Here is a 17,307-nt window from a genome sequence, read left to right on the forward strand (position 1 = left end):
CTCTGTCTGTCCTACACCTCCGCGTCCTCCTCCTCCGTCTGCTGCTCCTCCTGCTCCTCCGCCTCCAGGCAGGGCACGCAGGTGGAGGGCAGGTGCAGGACAGGGGTGGCATTGCTGTTGCCCGCTGAGGTCTGGATGGTACTCATGCTGGCACGCGTGGTGAAGCTGCTGGTCACGGAGGAGATGCTGCCCGCCTTGGTTCTGATGCTGCCACGGCCGCAGGCGGGCGGCCGTCTCTCCAGGCTGGATGAGCGTGGTTGGTTGCCCAGACCCTGGGCCTTGCCCTCCAGGAAGTAGGTGAGCATCTCCCCTTTGCCTTTCACGCTGATTTTCCCCCGGCACACCAGGTCGTAGTTGATCTTCAGCATGCGGTAGACGTCCTCGGTCACCTGGGCGACAAATAACAAACTTATGTTTTATCGGATTCACTGCATAGTGCTAGACCAGAAAAGGTCTGTATTGGGATTTATTTGGGAAACACATGATTCATCTACATTAATAAATGTAAACATGTGTGTGTATTTGTGTATTGGGATGACACATTTCATTTATGTTATGTTCCCAAAAGGGCTGTCAAAATAACTGATTCATTTTGATTAATTAATTTGAGAAAAAATAACTGATTAAAATAATTTGTGCAGATTAATCGATTCCGTATGACCTTTGACCCCGATCCGTTAAAAATTAGACTGGAGAGAGAAGAAAACGTGCTGCCTGGATCATTGATTGGAACATTTACTTTTAAAAAACGGCCTGATGGTGTTGATAAAAAATAAAGTGTTAAAAATAAAGTCCTCTGCAATGTCTGCAGCAAGTTCATCAACTCTATAGTCGCCCATCAATGCAAAGAAATAAGTGTTGACATTGAGGGGAGTATTAATTTATTTTCATTGTGTCCCCTAGGTTATATCTGTGACCTGAAATGCCTTATGTGAAAAAAAAACTTCTTCCCGAAGCACTTTTGAATTTATTTCCTCAGCATATTAGGTCATATCATAGATTATTATGGCAATTATTTGAACAGTGAAAACAATAATAAAAGAGTTTTTGAACTTTAATGTCACTAATGCTGATTAATCAATGATTCATTTGAATTTAAATATTTAAAATACTTTCACAGCAAAAATGATATATGCGATTCATTTAGATTAATTAATCACAGAGTATGTCATTAATTAGATTCATTTTTTTAATCGATTGACAGCCCTAGTTCCCAATTCTATAACCGTTAAGTAGTGTAAACCATTGACTTCATAACACATGCTGATTAAAAGACAACCAGCCTGACACAGTGACCCTGCATACCTGGATCTTGCCAGGGACTCCTGTGCTGTCCATGCGGCTGGCCACGTTCACAGTGTTCCCCCAGATGTCATACTGCGGCCTCCTTGCCCCGATGACCCCCGCCACCACAGGCCCCACATTGATGCCTGTGGACACAGTAGAAGGGTAGAATCTTAATGACCACCAAACATGCTACCAATTAGGCATGAAAACTTGCTTGCTATGCGGAGGCAACGAGAATGTCTCATGATTTATTGTGATAACAAGTCCCTGAGCGATGCATTATGTACCCATCAACGCCTCATGAATTTTCATTAATTTCATTAATCCTGGAGTCAGCTGTTGCTTAGACGCCTAAGGTGCACTGTCACCACTGCTGAAGCGAAAGCCAATTTACTGTGGTCTGCATGATGATGGCTAGCAAATAGGATGAATTACTGTAGAAAGCCCCACAGTCAGGCAACAGCAACACACACATACACATACTGTACACACACAGAAATCTAACAACTTGCAAGACAAGTGAAAAACATACACACACACACAGAAACCTAGCAACTACACATACATGTACAACAGCAACACACACACACACACACACACAAACCTACCAATACGCAAGACAAAGGCAACATACATGTACACATACATATCTACCAACTCGCAAGACAAACGCAACATGCACACACTCACTCACACAGAAACATACCAACTCGCAAGACAAAATCGTTATAGGACTGATAGTTGATTTCATCTAGAACATCAAACATCTCAATGGCATAGTCCGCCACTGTGCTTAGATGTGTGGTCGCAGACTTTTTGGCCTGCAACACACAAGAAGGGGCTGTTAGCATGTAGGTCTACACTTTATGTGCATCAGTTGGTAAAATAAGTCATGTTTTGGTCTGCATAATATTCCTCATTAACCGATATTATGAATTTGTATTTATAAAAGAAAATGATTTGATATCATCTTGCCTTGGTTCCAATGGTGGGCACCAGTCCCACTGCTGCCATGTAAGTGCTGCCAATGGTTTTGATCTTCTCTATGTCCTTGTAACACTCTTTGTCCATGAGCTAACAAAAATCAGACATCATACAGTTCATCATCTGTAGTACATAACATCATTAACATATTCAAAGAATCCAGAGAAATCTTTGGGGGGACAAGTGGGACAAATTGGGGGACAGGGCTGATAAACAATATTGGATGGCCATGATCTTTGGGGCCTCAGATGGCACTGCATTAAAAACAGACATTTTACTGTAATGAAAATCACTGCATGGGGTCAGGAAAACGTCTGATAAACACTGTCTTATGAACACAGTCTGACACATCCAACTGGTTAAAACTCTACCATGCAAAGAAGAAACCATATTTAGACACAATCCAAAATTGTGGCCTTATTTGGGCCCAAGATAGACTGAAGCGAAGTGGAAAACTGGCCTGCGGTAAGACCAATCAAAATTTGCCATTCTTTTTGGAAATCATGGATTTGGCTTGCTCTGAGCTAAAGAGGAGAGGGATCATCCAACTTGTCATTATGGCACAGTTCAAAAGCCAACATCTATGATAGTATGGGAGTGCATCAGTGTCTATGGCATGGGTAGCTTTCACGTCTGGAAAGGCTCAGTTATTGCTGAATGATTATTACAAGTTGTCAACATATGATGCCATCCAGACAAATTTCTTTTCAGGAAAGGCCTTGGATATTTTTAGGAAAACAATGATAAACTGCGTTCTGCACATATTACTCAATATGGCTCCGTAGTAGAAGAGTCCAGGTGCTAAAATGGTCTGCCTGCAGTCCAGACATGTCACATTTGGTGCATCATGGAAAGAAAAACATGATTAAGAAGACCCTGGGCTATATTGGGCAAGGATGGAACAACATCTAATTCTATAAACTCTAGCAACTGGTCTGCTCAGTTCCCCAATGTTTAGAGACTGCTGCTAAAAGATGAAGTGATGTAGCACTGTTTTGAAATGTGCTTACATCAAATTCAAAAAGAACATATACTTTCCAAAAAAATATACAATTTCTCGGTTTCAAGAACTGATATGTTGTCTTTGCACTATTCTTGATTAGATATATGATTTACAATCATAGCATCATAGCATTTTTTATTTACGTTTCAAATAGCATGCTAACTTTTTGGGAAAAGGGGTTGTCCATAATGATTAGTGTTATTCATTTGTCCATATTTGTTGCATGTATTATTCAGACACACACACACACACACACACACAGAGACACACACACTGAATTGTTGGAGGCATGGAGATTAGGAATGAGACACAGACCTCATCAAAGTCGGCAATAATCTCATTTAGCAGTCGCAGGCATTCTACGCCCATGTTGTTTCCATCCAGCTCAATGTAGAAGTCATTGAAGTTGGGAATGGAGGCAAACAGCACTCCGACCTGGGCATAGGACTGGTAGTACAGGTCCTATGACAGAGAGAGATATTGAGACATATTTAGTACCGGTATGTCACAATATGTCACAACAAATATTTAGAAAGCCTGTGTCAACACAAAGCCATTATTGTCACATCATTGTACTGGCCCATGCATGTTTGCTAGAAGTGATGATAATGACCTCGTTCTTCAAAACCAATAGGGAATATTGGTTTTGGGTCTGTGCTGATGGCTCCTGGTCTCGAGGTCTAGCGTCCAGCTGACTCACCATGTTCCGAGGGTTGGACATGAGGAAGTGCTGGGCCACGTGGGCCGGCAGCAGGTTGAACAGGATCCGCTTGTTGTCCAGTTTGACTTTCTCCATCCCATCCCTTTCCTCTTCCGCCTGCAGAGACAACACACACACGCATACACACACATAAACACACATGCACACGCACACAGACAATTTGTTGGAAAATCACTCATTGCATTGATTCCATGTAACTTTCGTATTTTAAACATCAGCACAAACACATCAAACATTTCTATTGCATTAGGCAGCCCTTTTCACCACTAGAGGCCAGCATACACCCTCAGGCAAATGAATGTAGGAAATCACACCCACTCAGAATTATGTCTGACAAACACTCCTGGGGCTAAGCAGATATATATTTGGGTAGCCAAGCAGAAATGAAATAATTCAATGCTAACTCTGCTTTTAAGAACGTGACAAAACCTCAAGAACACTGCAATATCTCCAAAGCACTGCAGACTGGGATAGAACATTTGCAGATAATTTATCTATCCATTGAGTGTACAACTCAAGTGACATGTAATAATAGCAGATACAAATGGGGAGGAGGACTGCAGTGCTATAATCCTTACCCATAAATATAATGAGCACACACATGCATGTGTACACAAGTGCGCATGCACACACACACAAATACACACACACAAAGCCACATAGATACACATATACAGTGCACACACACACACACACACAAAGCCATAGACACATATACAGTGCACACACACACACACACACACAAAGCCATAGACACATATACAGTGCACAAACACACACACACACAAAGCCATAGACACATATACAGTGCACACACACACACACACACACAAAGCCAGATGGGCTTCATGCCCCCACTGTGCCACGCTGCCCCAGCCCTTGCTCGCTGTACATCCCATTATGTTGCCAGCCAGCCCCGAGCATGGCAGCCAATGGCCTTCACTCCACTTCACCAACTGGTCTTCATGACAAGCACTCGGAGCTGTGAGCCAAAGTGATTGAGCATAGATCAACCGCAGCCAGAGGTTCACACCGGGCCACCGACCAGCCTTCAGCACTTCACACACAGGCCACGCAAGGACACAAGCAGTACTCCAATTCAAAGTTCATTATGTGGAGTTCTATGAAAACTACATCCATCACTGAATTCAAACTACACATGAGTGATTATGTCATTTTTTTATTTCCGAACCAGCAGTTCCCAAAGAGGATCCAACCAAATCCAACACTGCAGATAACAGTTGTCATTGTCATGCTCAATATGTTTACATGTTGATACATGCGCATGTGAGCCAGCTTCCCACATAAACATATCTACCTATAGCGGACATCATCTTTAGACAAAATAAAGCAATAGCCATCATGTACAGGATCCTTTGAAATCTGGTAAAGGAATCCCCTTCACTCGAAAGGGGTTATGACTGACACACAGACACTCTCTCTCTCTCTATGAGACACACACACACACACACACACACACACACACACAGACACAAACATACAAATGCACACAACTATCCCTGAGTTAAGTAAGTAAGTTAAGTATCTACTCAAAATAAGAACTCTGCAGCTGAACATGAAAGACCACATTCAAACCTCAGAGCATTCAAATTCCTCAAATGCTTTTGTGTCTGTCAGTCTCCTGCATGTGCCAGTCAGTCTGGTGCATGGTGATGTTGGTCAGTCTGGTGCATGTGTCGGTCAGTCTGGTGCATGGTGCTGTTGGTCAGTCTGGTGCATGGTGCTGTCGCACTGACCTGTGTGGCCCAAAGGAAGTCCATCCTGAGCTTGAGGTCCAGCTGTCTGGAGTGCAGGGCCAAGGCGCTTGAGAAGAGAAGCAGAGAGAGGAGAGGTTCGAGGCCCTGCGTCTGGAAGTAGCCCACGCCGACCCTTTGTGGAGGGAAGCACAGTAACAAGCCATCAGTACACACACCTGCACCAGAGCAGTAGCACACAAACACATGCAAGAGCAATAACACACACAAATGCTTTTTATGCATTTGTTGACCATTTGGAGTGCCTGGACACACCAGAATATACATTGAAACTTATAATCCGGCTACTTGCCAACACAAGGAAAAGAAACTTTAGATGATCCGTCTCTGCATTTGCTACCATTTCGTTGTGGCTTTTGCTGAGAAGCAAATAGTCCGCAACACACGCTGAACCTGAATCAAATATTCTTTAGAACACAGCTGACCAACCATCTGCTTTCACTTTTGAATGAAGTTCCATTGCAAAAAGTGACCGTGCTACTTGCAGAGTGAAATGAAAGAGGTGAATCAGAAGCACAAAACCTGTTGCCATTGACAGCAGTCATTATATGTTTTCAGCTGTAATTACATGAATACAATTTTGATTTGATTTGATTTATTTCAGGATCAAGACAATAAAATACAGCAATCCAAAGGATGACATGCAAAAGTACAAAACTTATTTCCAGCATGGTCCTTGGTGTTGAACACAATTGACCCGTAGAACGTTGGGAAATCCCATTCAAGTCAATGGAGCGTTCTACTAGCATTGTGAAGAGCTGTACAATAAACACATATAATACAGTAGATAGTATTTATCTGGGAACACTGTTTATCTCTTGAGTGTTACATCATATAAGGCCAGGAGCATTTCCGTTTCTGTTTACCAAAGGATTTTTCACTTTGCTCAGTATGATGGGCTATCCAATACTTGATTTATTAGAGAATGACTCCCACTGTTGTGATTAGAACTGTTGTTACAAGCACCGTGGGAAGCATGTTTGTAATCAGTAGCTGCTCATTTATTTATGTGTTTTGGGCCGGTTGTGGCGTAATGTTCGTCTCCCACAGAGTCTGCTTCTTTATCATCTCTCTCTCCCTCTCTCCCTCTCTCTCTCTCTCACACACACACACACTCCTTTGCTTTCTCTCCTTTCTTCCCTCTCTACCCCCTCTCTTTCTTGATCTCTCTCTTTCTCCTTCTGTTCTGTGCTCTCTTTTCCTCGGTGACCCTTCGCTTCCTATCCGTCAATATCCTCTCTGTCTCTCACCCAACCCCCACCACCCCACACCACCTCTCCCCACCTGCTGCCTGGCCACCAGCTCCCACTCTCCTCTGCCCCGCTCCACCCTGCCGAGGCTGTGGAGACGGAGTGGGCGTGCTGTGACGAGACTGCCGGGGTGAGCACCTGATTGTTTTTCATGTGGCTAATGAGCGCACGCTTGGCCTCAGACTGCGAGGGGGGGAGCGTGTGTGTGGGGTGTGTGTGGGAGCACACAAAGACCCGCAGTTGCTCTCATCAGAAATAGAAATGTCTCCTCTAATGATCACGTAAATGAAAGGCACGGGGGAGAAAGAGAAAGGGGGGGGGTGAAAACGAAAGGAGAGAGAGATTGAAAATGAAAAGCAACAATGAGTGATAGAAAGATCTTTAGCTAAGTGATTTCCCTCAAATAGCGATTTGACCTATTTGTGAGAGAGCTCAGTGAGGCTGCCTTGCAGTGAGGGAGCTCTGGTGTGCTAAAACGGTCAAAGCAAACCCACCTCACAGGCAGCATCACAGAGCTTAACCCACGACTATATTACTATAGGACTACTTCCTCTTTTGGACAATAAACGTAACATGAACGTCAAAGGCCATTAATAATGTTTTTAATAGTGATTTTCTTGCCTTTTTTCTGTGCTCATCTCATACATATTATGCATGCTGCATGCAAATGCCTCTTCACATTTACACCTATGAGTGTGTGTGCATACATGACTTGTGCATGCATGTGTGGACTGTAGTAGGTTTGTAGGTCTCACAGTACTGTGTGTCACCATGCATGCGTGTATTTATGTGCATGGGTGTGTTTCTGCCCTTGCACCCCACGCCATGTGTGTGTGTGTGTGTGTGTGTGTGTGTGTGTGTGTGTGTATTCTTTGCATAGACAGTAAAAGAAATGGACAGAGCCACTCCATAGGACTTGAATGGAGAGAAGTGAAGTCAAGTGAAGTGAAGTCAATTGCTGGGTGCTGTTTGCCTCAAGCTCAGTTCACACAGGCAGTATGCTCTCCGACACAGATGTGGGATGTGGTGCATGCTGAGCTGCTCAGTGTGTGTGTGTGTGTGTGTGTGTGTGTGTGTGTGTGTGTGTGTGTGTGTGTGTGTGTGTGCGCGCGCATGTGTGTGTGTGTGTGTGTGTGTGTGTGTGTGTGTGTGTGTGTGTGTGTGTGTGTGTGTGTGTGTGCGCGCGCATGTGTGTGTGTGTGTGTGTGTGTGTGTGTGTGTGTGTGTGTGTGTGTGTGTGTGTGCGCGCATGTGTGTGTGTATGCCCTCACCCCACAGAGGTCTTGCGGAAGCCGCTCAGCTCCAATACGGTGATGTAGAAGACGCTGAGCAGCACGAGCAGCACCATCTTGGGGAGCCAGGACACGCGCAGGAACAGCGCCAGCGTCAGCGTGCCCACCACGCAGGACAGGAAGGCGTAGCGGGCGCCATCGCAGGGCAACTCGTCCATGGTGCGGTTGCCGCCGCCGTCCATGTCGATAATAATGATGGAGCTGGTGGAGTTGGAGCTCCACACCCACGGCATGCAGCCCACCTGCCAGAGTTGGGCACACTGGTTAGTCTGGCGCCAGTCTATGGAGTTAGATTTGTTCCACTTTTATGAGCGAGCAATAGCACAATTTGAGCGTGAAAAATATTTTGAGCGAGCACACAAATTATATTTTCAGGAATTTGATGAGGTTGATGAATTGTGGAACAAACGTAACATTGTCAAGTTGAGCGAGCGCGACAGATCTCCTGAGCTAGCGGAGGAACAGTTTATGTGAGCACGTACAGTGAAACTGAAAGAAAGGGGGCTGATGTTGCACATACATATTGATATTAGCAAACAGGCAAAGACATTTGTGGAGCACAACATAGATTCCTGTTTGCTCAACTACAAGTTTGTTTGTGCTTGAGTTTCATTTTTCCTCAAAATATAATTTGTGTACTCGCTCAAAATATTTTTCTGCGCTCAAATTGTGCTATTGCTCGCTCATAAAAGTGGAACAAATCTAACTCCATACCAGTCTACTATTACACATTAAAGCTGCATTGGCAAGTCTAACAGATTGAGGGACTGTCTGATTGACAGTCAGATCTCACACAGCCCTGCTCTGATTGGACCAGAAGAACCGGAAGCTGTGGATTTTTGCAAAACAAATAACCGGCTCTAGGTGAAGGTAGAAGTGCGGGTTTTTTTTTAAAACCGGCTGATTGATGTTGTTCTGTTGGAGCATAGTGTCGGTTTCAGTGAATGTGTTCAAAACAATCTTGCCAACTGCAGCTTTAAACATCAACATACCTGCACAATTTTATGCAAATAGAAATATTTTGTGCGTTGATGCACACTCCAAGCAATATAAATGCTTATGTCTTATGACTCCTAGGGCCCTATCTTGGCGATCAGAAACGCTTGGTCAGAGGCAAGACATTTAGGGCGAGTCCAGCCCACATTCGAGGTGATTTTGTGATCTTCTGTTTCTTAATCAGTCATGGGTGTGTTTTGGGTGTAACATCCTTTAAACCAGCGCAACTTCAAATAGCTTATTAGTATTTTGACAGTCAGCATCACATTTGACAGAATCTGCTTGCACGCGAGACTGTGTAGGGAACACAGGGATTCAAATAAACCTTGCTTTACTAAATCCTGTGTGTGACTAGCAGAGTATAGCCTACATGCATCTGCACTCGCCTATTATTTGAACTCTTAGGCAAAGTGAAACTAACTTCACCATAGTCTCATTGTCAACAACAAGACAGTACTACACAGTTATTTACTTTCACTATTGACTGACAAGGAGTTACCATCGAAAACATAGCCTGAAAAAAAACAACGCTTACCCCAATAATGTTCGAATGACTGAATAAATATCCTAAGGATATTTATCCTGCAGAGAAGTTGTTTTGAACTGGTTGCTAAGGGCTGCTTACATCTCATGACAGTGCGTCTTCAGCTGTGCTTTATATGCACCTTTCGCTATAGACCAGGTTTTTCTTGATCAGTGGCGTAATGATTTTTAGAGGGTGTAAGCGTTTTTTGGATCATGCGTCAGACCACAGCTTGTGTCGTTAATTGCCACACCACTGGGCGCAAAGTTTCATAAAAGTGGAGTGCATGGCAAAAAATGAATCACTTTATTGAGTGTAAGCCTTGTGTCACTCTTTCGGGTGTAAGTTAGGGCCCTAGGTCTTCATTTTCATCTTTATGCTGATCCATGACATAAAATGTTTCTAATCACATTCCAATAGCCTTTTTCTGTGTCTGTTGTTGTGTCTGTTTATATAAACCTTTCAACACGCTAGCTATGAGAGTAGATTTTATACAACCACAACTGAATTGAATTGAGTTAAATTTAACTGAATTGATTTGTCTAGTGTCCAAACAGAAGTGTCTTCTGAATGATTCTGTGCTTGAGAGAGGATTACGAGCAGCAAGGGCCATCTTACCACACAAGCCTGGGCCATGGCGTAGATTAAGAACGCAATGAACACACACAGAGCCGTTCGGATCTGAATGGTGAGGCACCCTGGGATACACTGAGAGAGAGAGAGAGAGAGAGAGAGAGAGAGGAGAGAGAGAGAGGAGAGAGAGGAGAGAGAGAGGGGAGGGGGTAGTGATAAATGTGGAGGAAGGTAGAGAGAGTATGGAGATTATGAATGTGGGGGGAAGCCAGTGGCAGAGAGAGATTACCTGAGCAAATTTGCATTTGAAAATCCACTTAGCAGTGGGGTTAAGAGGAGTGTCAGATGTGAAAAAGTGAAGCCTCCGCTCCACACAAACGAGAGAATCTGGCTAACTAGCTTAGCGTGCTGGAATGGCATGAGCAGTCTGAGCCAAGGCTAACAGGCAAAAACACATCCAACAAAAAACGTCAGTCTCTCTCTGCTCACATGATTCCAACACTGAATTTGTTAGGCCATGCCGTGTCTGTTAATACTACAGTTATGACAGCCAAGACGGAACATTTGCATTTGAAGGTGAACACTTTTGGACTGGTATGCTAAATGTGGTCAATTAGCATGCGTGTGTACTTCAAAGAAAGAAAGCAGTGAGGGTTAAACAAAAAGACGTGCTGAAATTTGTTACCTGTACACTAGTGATATGCAAATACATGATACAAGCCACCAGGAAACAGATGCAGAAGACAAGCAGCCCTAGAACCACTGTCCTCCTGTGAGAAGAATAGAAAGTGAAAGAGAAGGAACAGAAGAGAGCAAGGCCTGAGTGAGTGGGTCTGTTAGTGGCAGAGCAGCTGTTTGGTGAATGTCCTAGAGACTAAACGTGTAGAGAGAGAGAGAGAGCGAGAGGGAGAGAGAGAGATAGAGAGAGAGGAAGGGAGAAAGAGAAAGAGAGAGAAAAAGAGGGAGAGAGAGAGAAGAGAGAGAGATGAGGACAGGAGTTGGGCTAAAAGTGGAGTTCCTACTGTGGAATGATGAGGAGGTAAATGAGTCCAAACAAGGCAGCGAGTAGCAGAGACAGCACCACGGCACTGGTGAAGTACTCATCATGGAGCTGGTGGTACTGGGAGCAAAAACATACAGAGAGACAGAGAGAAAAGGACAACACATTTCAGAATTTTAAAGGGGAGTGTATGCAGGTGCACGTGTGTGTGTGTGTTTGTGTGTGTGTGTGTGAGAAAGAGTGTGTGTCGATCTCAGTTTTTATATATATTTTATATTTATAGTTTTATATATATTTATATATATTATATGTAAATGAGGGGGTGTGTATGTGTGAGTGACCTTGTGGCATGTCCTGTATGGCAGCGCGTACTTCTATGTGTATACTGTATGTGTACCTGTGTGTGTGTGTGTGTGTGTGTGTGCACGTGCTGACATACCCTATGTTCCCTCTCTGAGCTCTTGTACATGAGTGTGAGGAAGTGCAGGTCTGAGGTGTTCGACTCTGTCTGGCGCGCCTCGATCAGCCGGCTGATGTAGCGGTTGACCCGCGTGCCCGGGCTGCTCTGCGTAACGTTGGCTGACACCGACGTCCGGTTCCGCAGCTTCTCCGGCACTGAGCGCAGCACCCGTCTCTGGACAAAAGCAATCATGGGACATGTAGTTTATCTATCATCAAGTCATCACCAACAACACCAATGATACACAAAGCACAGATAGCACACACATGCCTTCCTATCCAAGCACATACATCCTTTTTTCAGAAATGTCAACACTGCATTTCAGCCTCATTAACACTGAAACAAAGCAGTACATCAAGTTCTGACAAGCCCCTTTTCCAAACAGAGACCCCCCCCCCCACACACACACACACACACACACACACACACACACACACACAGTGTCGGTGTCTGACAGCGGTCTCTAATGAGCATAACTCTCGACAGGTGCGCTCTTCCAGTGGGCTCCGGGAGCCACCGACTCTGAAATATTGTGCCGGCAACTTGTGCTGTCGCCATGCCTTGCAACTGATGGATGAGTGTCGCTGTTGACGTTGATGCTGCTGTGTAGGGAGACAAGATGTCTAATGCATGAGCGTGAACAACGATGGGCGATGGCAGCCCTGGGAAAATGTGGCAATGACCAACAACGCTTGTGTCACGTCCTGACCACCCCAACCCCCCCCCCCCCAGACACATCATGCAGACAGGAGGGGCGCCGAGCTGTGGAGCTACCGGCGAGGTTCAGCGGCCAGCAGTGGCGCCTCAGTCTAGCAGCGACAGACGGCACGTGCGTAATGAACTCTGTGACCTCATCAGGCATCAGACACGTCACGCATACATGCGATTCCGAATTAGCGGCGCTTCATTATCGATATAGACAAAGAGGCACGTGTGTGAAAGATGATATCCATGACAACGCCCATTGTCGCGTGGAGGATCGTATCCATAGTGATGGATAGGGGGAGCGATACCGCGTGCGTCACACCTGATGGGGGGGCGCTGGGAGTTCAGTGGAGTGTGCCCAGGTGTTAAGAATGCAGAGGCTCAGTGGAGCCACAGAGGTGTGTGTGTGTGTGTGTGTGTGTTTCTGAACCTCCTCCTCCAGTGAGTTTGAGCAGGGGCGGGAGGTAGTCACTGCAGCAGCCCTAGCTGGGGCTCACTGGAGCAGGACAGGGGTGGAGGAGTTTGATAGCAGTGGAGCGTGACAGGGCTCAGTGGGGTGGAGGTGGGGGGTAGGATGTGCCCTGCTGTGGTCCATAAGAGATGGGTTTGGTGTTTACAGAACGTGCATGGCACCAAGCGCACAGGCCATGATGGAGAGGCTAACCTCACACAAATGCAGTGCACACATCCATGTTCCAGCAGGAACTGTGCTGTTTAGTTTCCACCACTTTGTCCTGCTTTTAATGTTCTGTCACTCATTGTGTCTGTGGACAAAGTGTCTGTGACCTACATGTGAATCCTGTGGTCAATGGCAAAGTCAATCCTGACCATAGGGGTTTATATGTCACCCCCCCATGCTTACACAGAAGTACATGAGAGTTGAAAGTTATGCACACACCCAGCCAGCATTCACACATCCACATATGGCCACAACCACACATACTGTATATACACCAACATAAAGCAATGCTACAATGTTGCATTCATTTAAATTGCACATCCAGATCACACCACTAAGGCTCTCCAGGGGGTCGGGATTTGCAGGGTTAGCTTTAGCAAGTTAGCATCCACCATCTTTAAAAATAGCATCCTCATGCGCTCACCTCCCCACATGTTTACAAACAAGCCAATTAAATGCCAAATCACTGGTGGACACAAACCACAGACCACTTCTCATGGTGGTGAGATAGCTGTCTTAGTAGTTTTCCCATTGAAAAAAAATTAACTGCTAACTAGGTTTAACTTTGGTCACTTGTATCACTCTGAACCAATCAAAAAAATTCAATGACACCTAGCCTTAGCTTAGCATACATTATTCTCATTCACTAATATGGAGAAGTGCTATCACTTGTCTCACACATGATCAATGATCAACACACAATCACTATCACAAATGCTAAAAAAAAATCATGATACCTCTCTGAAATGAGTTTTTGCAGGTTGGAATGTCTGCCTTAACAGGTGCCGTCATAATTTACTAGGCTGTGGGAAAGACGTTAAAGATCATAATGGTGGTAGTCTAATTGAAAGGGACCAAGCTGATTTCACAGTTTAAAAAAACCTAGCCTCTGATGCTAAAGTCCCAGACCCCACTGTTATTGCGCCTTCCCCCCGGAAGATTGGAATCTCAGATGATTTTTTGACACAAACATATGTTGTGGATATGTGGATTGGTGAATAAGCTGGCAATTTTGTGGCCATATATAGGTAATGTGACACCTAATTGTTTAATGAAAATGTGGGCGAAAGAGAGCATATGTTGAACGCCATTTTTAACCTTCTATAACTGTTCTGTTCAAAAAGTACCGATTTACACATTCCCTGTACCATAAATATGGCATTTTTCATCAGATTGCCTCATGATATCCTTCACAAAAGGCATTTGAACACATGAAATTCATTGTGACTAATTTCTTTGAATTTTGAGTGATTTATTCAACTTGGTCACACTTTTTTTGTTTACGGTCAAAAATGACCGCCATAGGAAATGAATGCGAAAGAGTATAATTTTAAGTAGATGAAAGACATCTCCATACACGCACTCCTACAACTTTCCTGTGCTTGTGTGCCCATTCTACACATGAATCATACTTTCCACAAGAAAGCTTAGAGTAAATTATGGGAGCAGTGTTTTCTTGAACTAATGTACTTCTCCCCCAATGTGAACAACACCTGTCAAACAAATCAATCTTGTGTAAATTATAGGAACCCATGTGAGCAAATGTATTGCCTATACTTCTAAGTAAACTGGCAAATGTATTGTCTGCATTTGTTAGAAAAAGTTGTTTTTACTTTTTCATTATAGTGGATGGAATCCACTATCTTGAAATCTCCTGGCTTCTTCTAATTATTATTATTATTATAACCTTTTCTTTTTACCTTTTCAAGAATTAATGCGACTCTAACCGCTTAACGTACAGACATGTTGAAATAACCGTTTTGTAGGTGGAGTGGAGTGGGGCAAAGAGAGTTATTTTTTCAGATCTTTAAAAAAGTTTATACTTTTTGAGAAATAGGGGATTAAAAATGGTAAAAAGCTCATTTTTCCCCCATAGACTTCAAAGGCTGTGATGTCATAATGGCCTAAAGCCAGCTGCGCTCGTTAAAGGTGCAATTTGTAGGATTGTTACCGAACGTTCTGTAGGCCAAAATCAAAACACTGGTGAACGTTCTCAAGACTACCAGACGCGAGCCTCTTCTGGGTTGCCAGATGTAAAGACTTAGCTAACGTTAGTTGACCTGCAGCTGCTTTAACGTTTCTCCAACCATGACCCAGCTACACATTACGGAAACCGTGAAAACAAAACATACCTCTCTAACCAACGTAACATATTTTGCTGAAGTTAGCGATGCAGATGCATTTTAGCCTAGGCTACCTGTCATGGAGAAATATGGCCAGCTCTGCGTCAGACTTGATATTCTTCGTTTGACGAAGACGTCACCATCTCAGGAAGCTCCTCCGATGTGCACTTAATTTGTTTCTTGTTTTAATTTTGGAAATTTGCCTGCCTCTCGTAGGTGTTCATGACTACAACTGACAGCTGTTGACAGTTGGCCTTCGCTAATTTGGCAACCCAAATAGGAGGACACGCTAGCCCATTATTAATACGCTATTCTAGAATTAATCGTTCAAAACATAAACGAAAATTCCAAGAGATTCCGCCCCGTAACTCATTTTTTTTCATAGGTTTTACGGGGTTTTACAGGTTAGAGTAGTGTTGTCAAATAAGCCATTACTTCAATTCATCGTGTTTCCTTACTCTCTGACAACATATGGTGATCATTTTTGGAATGGTTACCGTTTATTTTCCATTATTTCCTACATACTGGACCTTTAAGCTCCCAGAGTAGTTCCCGGGCAAATTAGAACACTGGCACAGGTGTCACCCATAGACAGTAAAAGAAATGGACGAACAGACTCCGTCGTTCTCAATGGGAGGGTACTGAGTCATTTTTCAGTTGGTCCTCCCAGTACTGCGCAGACTCGCACTTAACTTCGTGACGTTAGCCATCGAACTGAATCTTGTAACTCATATGATAGATAGGCTACACAGAAATTCTTCTCACACTTCCTTCGCCTTCAAAGTCATCAAAGTTAAACATTTATTTATGTATTATTATTAATATCCTCACAAGTGATATCAAGTCGTGTTAATGTTGAAACTACCACACATGATCATCTTCAAAAACAGTCATGGTAAAACAAAACAAAAAAGTTATAGCCTTGAGGCTAATCTTCTTTCCACTTTTCTGACCTACGTCAATCCATCGAAAACCTCTGAAATGATTATCGTTAGACTACCTAACTACCTAAAACTACTGTTTTTCCATTAGGTTTACTTGCCTCTATGCTTTACCTTAACATAGGCTACAATGCTATTGTAGGCTACATCTTTGTTCACGAGTTTCCGTGCTGGCTGGACTACGCTTCTTATCCAAACAATACGGTTATCTCCCTTCAGTACGTTAGCTTCCCTTCAACCGGACATGCTAAACATTCTTCTTACGGGAACCTAACGTTACGTACGAGGTAGTCGAGTCTTGTTTTGCCTTTTATTGTTTATGTAGATAACACAGAAGCTAAAATATCGGCACATGATATATGTTATATGAAGTTATGGGAGTTCAAAAAAATCCTAAATGGATGGGCGTTCTATGGGGTTAGCAGAGAGTTGATAACCACTGCTACATCGATGCTTCTACTTCCGGGAATTCGCCTGCCCCCTTGGTGTCACCTTGTGAATTCAACCGTCTCAGCTTCTAATGCATACAATCTGGTGCTCCCTAAAACTACACATCCTGTTTAAGTGTTTCCCGTGTGTCAAAATAAAAGTCACAGCCATATCTCATGCTTTGAGCATTATATCTCCAGAACGGTTTGACGCATATGCTTCAAATTTGGTACAAGTGTTTGTATGGACTCAAAGATGAAGTGAGTTGATGTAGGAGGTCAAAGGTCAAGTCAATGAACACTCTGAGTGCGATATCTCAAGAATGCCTTGACATACATGCCTGAAATTTGGTATGAGTGTTTGTATGGACTCAAAGATGAAGTGAATTGATGTTGGAGGTCAAAGGTCAAATGTCAAGGTCAAAAACACCTTGAGTGTTATATCTCAAGAACGCCTTGACACACAAGGTCATTTGGTATGAGGGTTTGTATGAACTCAAAGATTAAGTGATTTAATGTTTTTTTTTCAAGGAATGTCCCCACCAACATTAAGCCAGCAGCTTTCCA

At 43.7% G+C, this 17,307-nt stretch overlaps 1 protein-coding gene across 4 annotated transcripts in view; it reads right to left on the reverse strand.

Moving 5' to 3' along the window:
• adcy1b (adenylate cyclase 1b) overlaps positions 1–17,307 on the reverse strand; it is a 46,870-nt gene continuing 29,563 nt past the window's right edge. The window contains exons 9-21 of one of the 4 annotated variants that reach the window (XM_076295751.1): positions 11,844–12,038; positions 11,427–11,524; positions 11,090–11,174; positions 10,450–10,539; positions 8,308–8,554; positions 7,191–7,197; positions 5,753–5,885; positions 3,975–4,091; positions 3,590–3,736; positions 2,263–2,361; positions 1,994–2,108; positions 1,306–1,430; positions 1–389 (exon numbers count right to left, since the gene is read on the reverse strand). In XM_076295751.1, the coding sequence (XP_076151866.1) occupies positions 12–389; positions 1,306–1,430; positions 1,994–2,108; positions 2,263–2,361; positions 3,590–3,736; positions 3,975–4,091; positions 5,753–5,885; positions 7,191–7,197; positions 8,308–8,554; positions 10,450–10,539; positions 11,090–11,174; positions 11,427–11,524; positions 11,844–12,038 (1,836 nt within the window). In that variant the 3' untranslated portion in view covers positions 1–11. Of the gene's footprint in view, positions 390–1,305; positions 1,431–1,993; positions 2,109–2,262; positions 2,362–3,589; positions 3,737–3,932; positions 4,092–5,752; positions 5,886–7,079; positions 7,101–7,190; positions 7,198–8,291; positions 8,555–10,449; positions 10,540–11,089; positions 11,175–11,426; positions 11,525–11,843; positions 12,039–17,307 lie in introns of all 4 variants that reach the window. The other 3 variants (XM_076295752.1, XM_076295750.1, XM_076295749.1) reach the window with 3 other exon arrangements.

This window comes from Alosa pseudoharengus, unplaced genomic scaffold (genome assembly GCF_046254945.1).
Source record: "Alosa pseudoharengus isolate Yale_2024_CS ecotype anadromous, Long Island Sound unplaced genomic scaffold, YU_APseudo_1.1 YU_APseudo_1.1_scf_2, whole genome shotgun sequence".
Lineage (NCBI taxonomy): Eukaryota > Metazoa > Chordata > Actinopteri > Clupeiformes > Clupeidae > Alosa > Alosa pseudoharengus.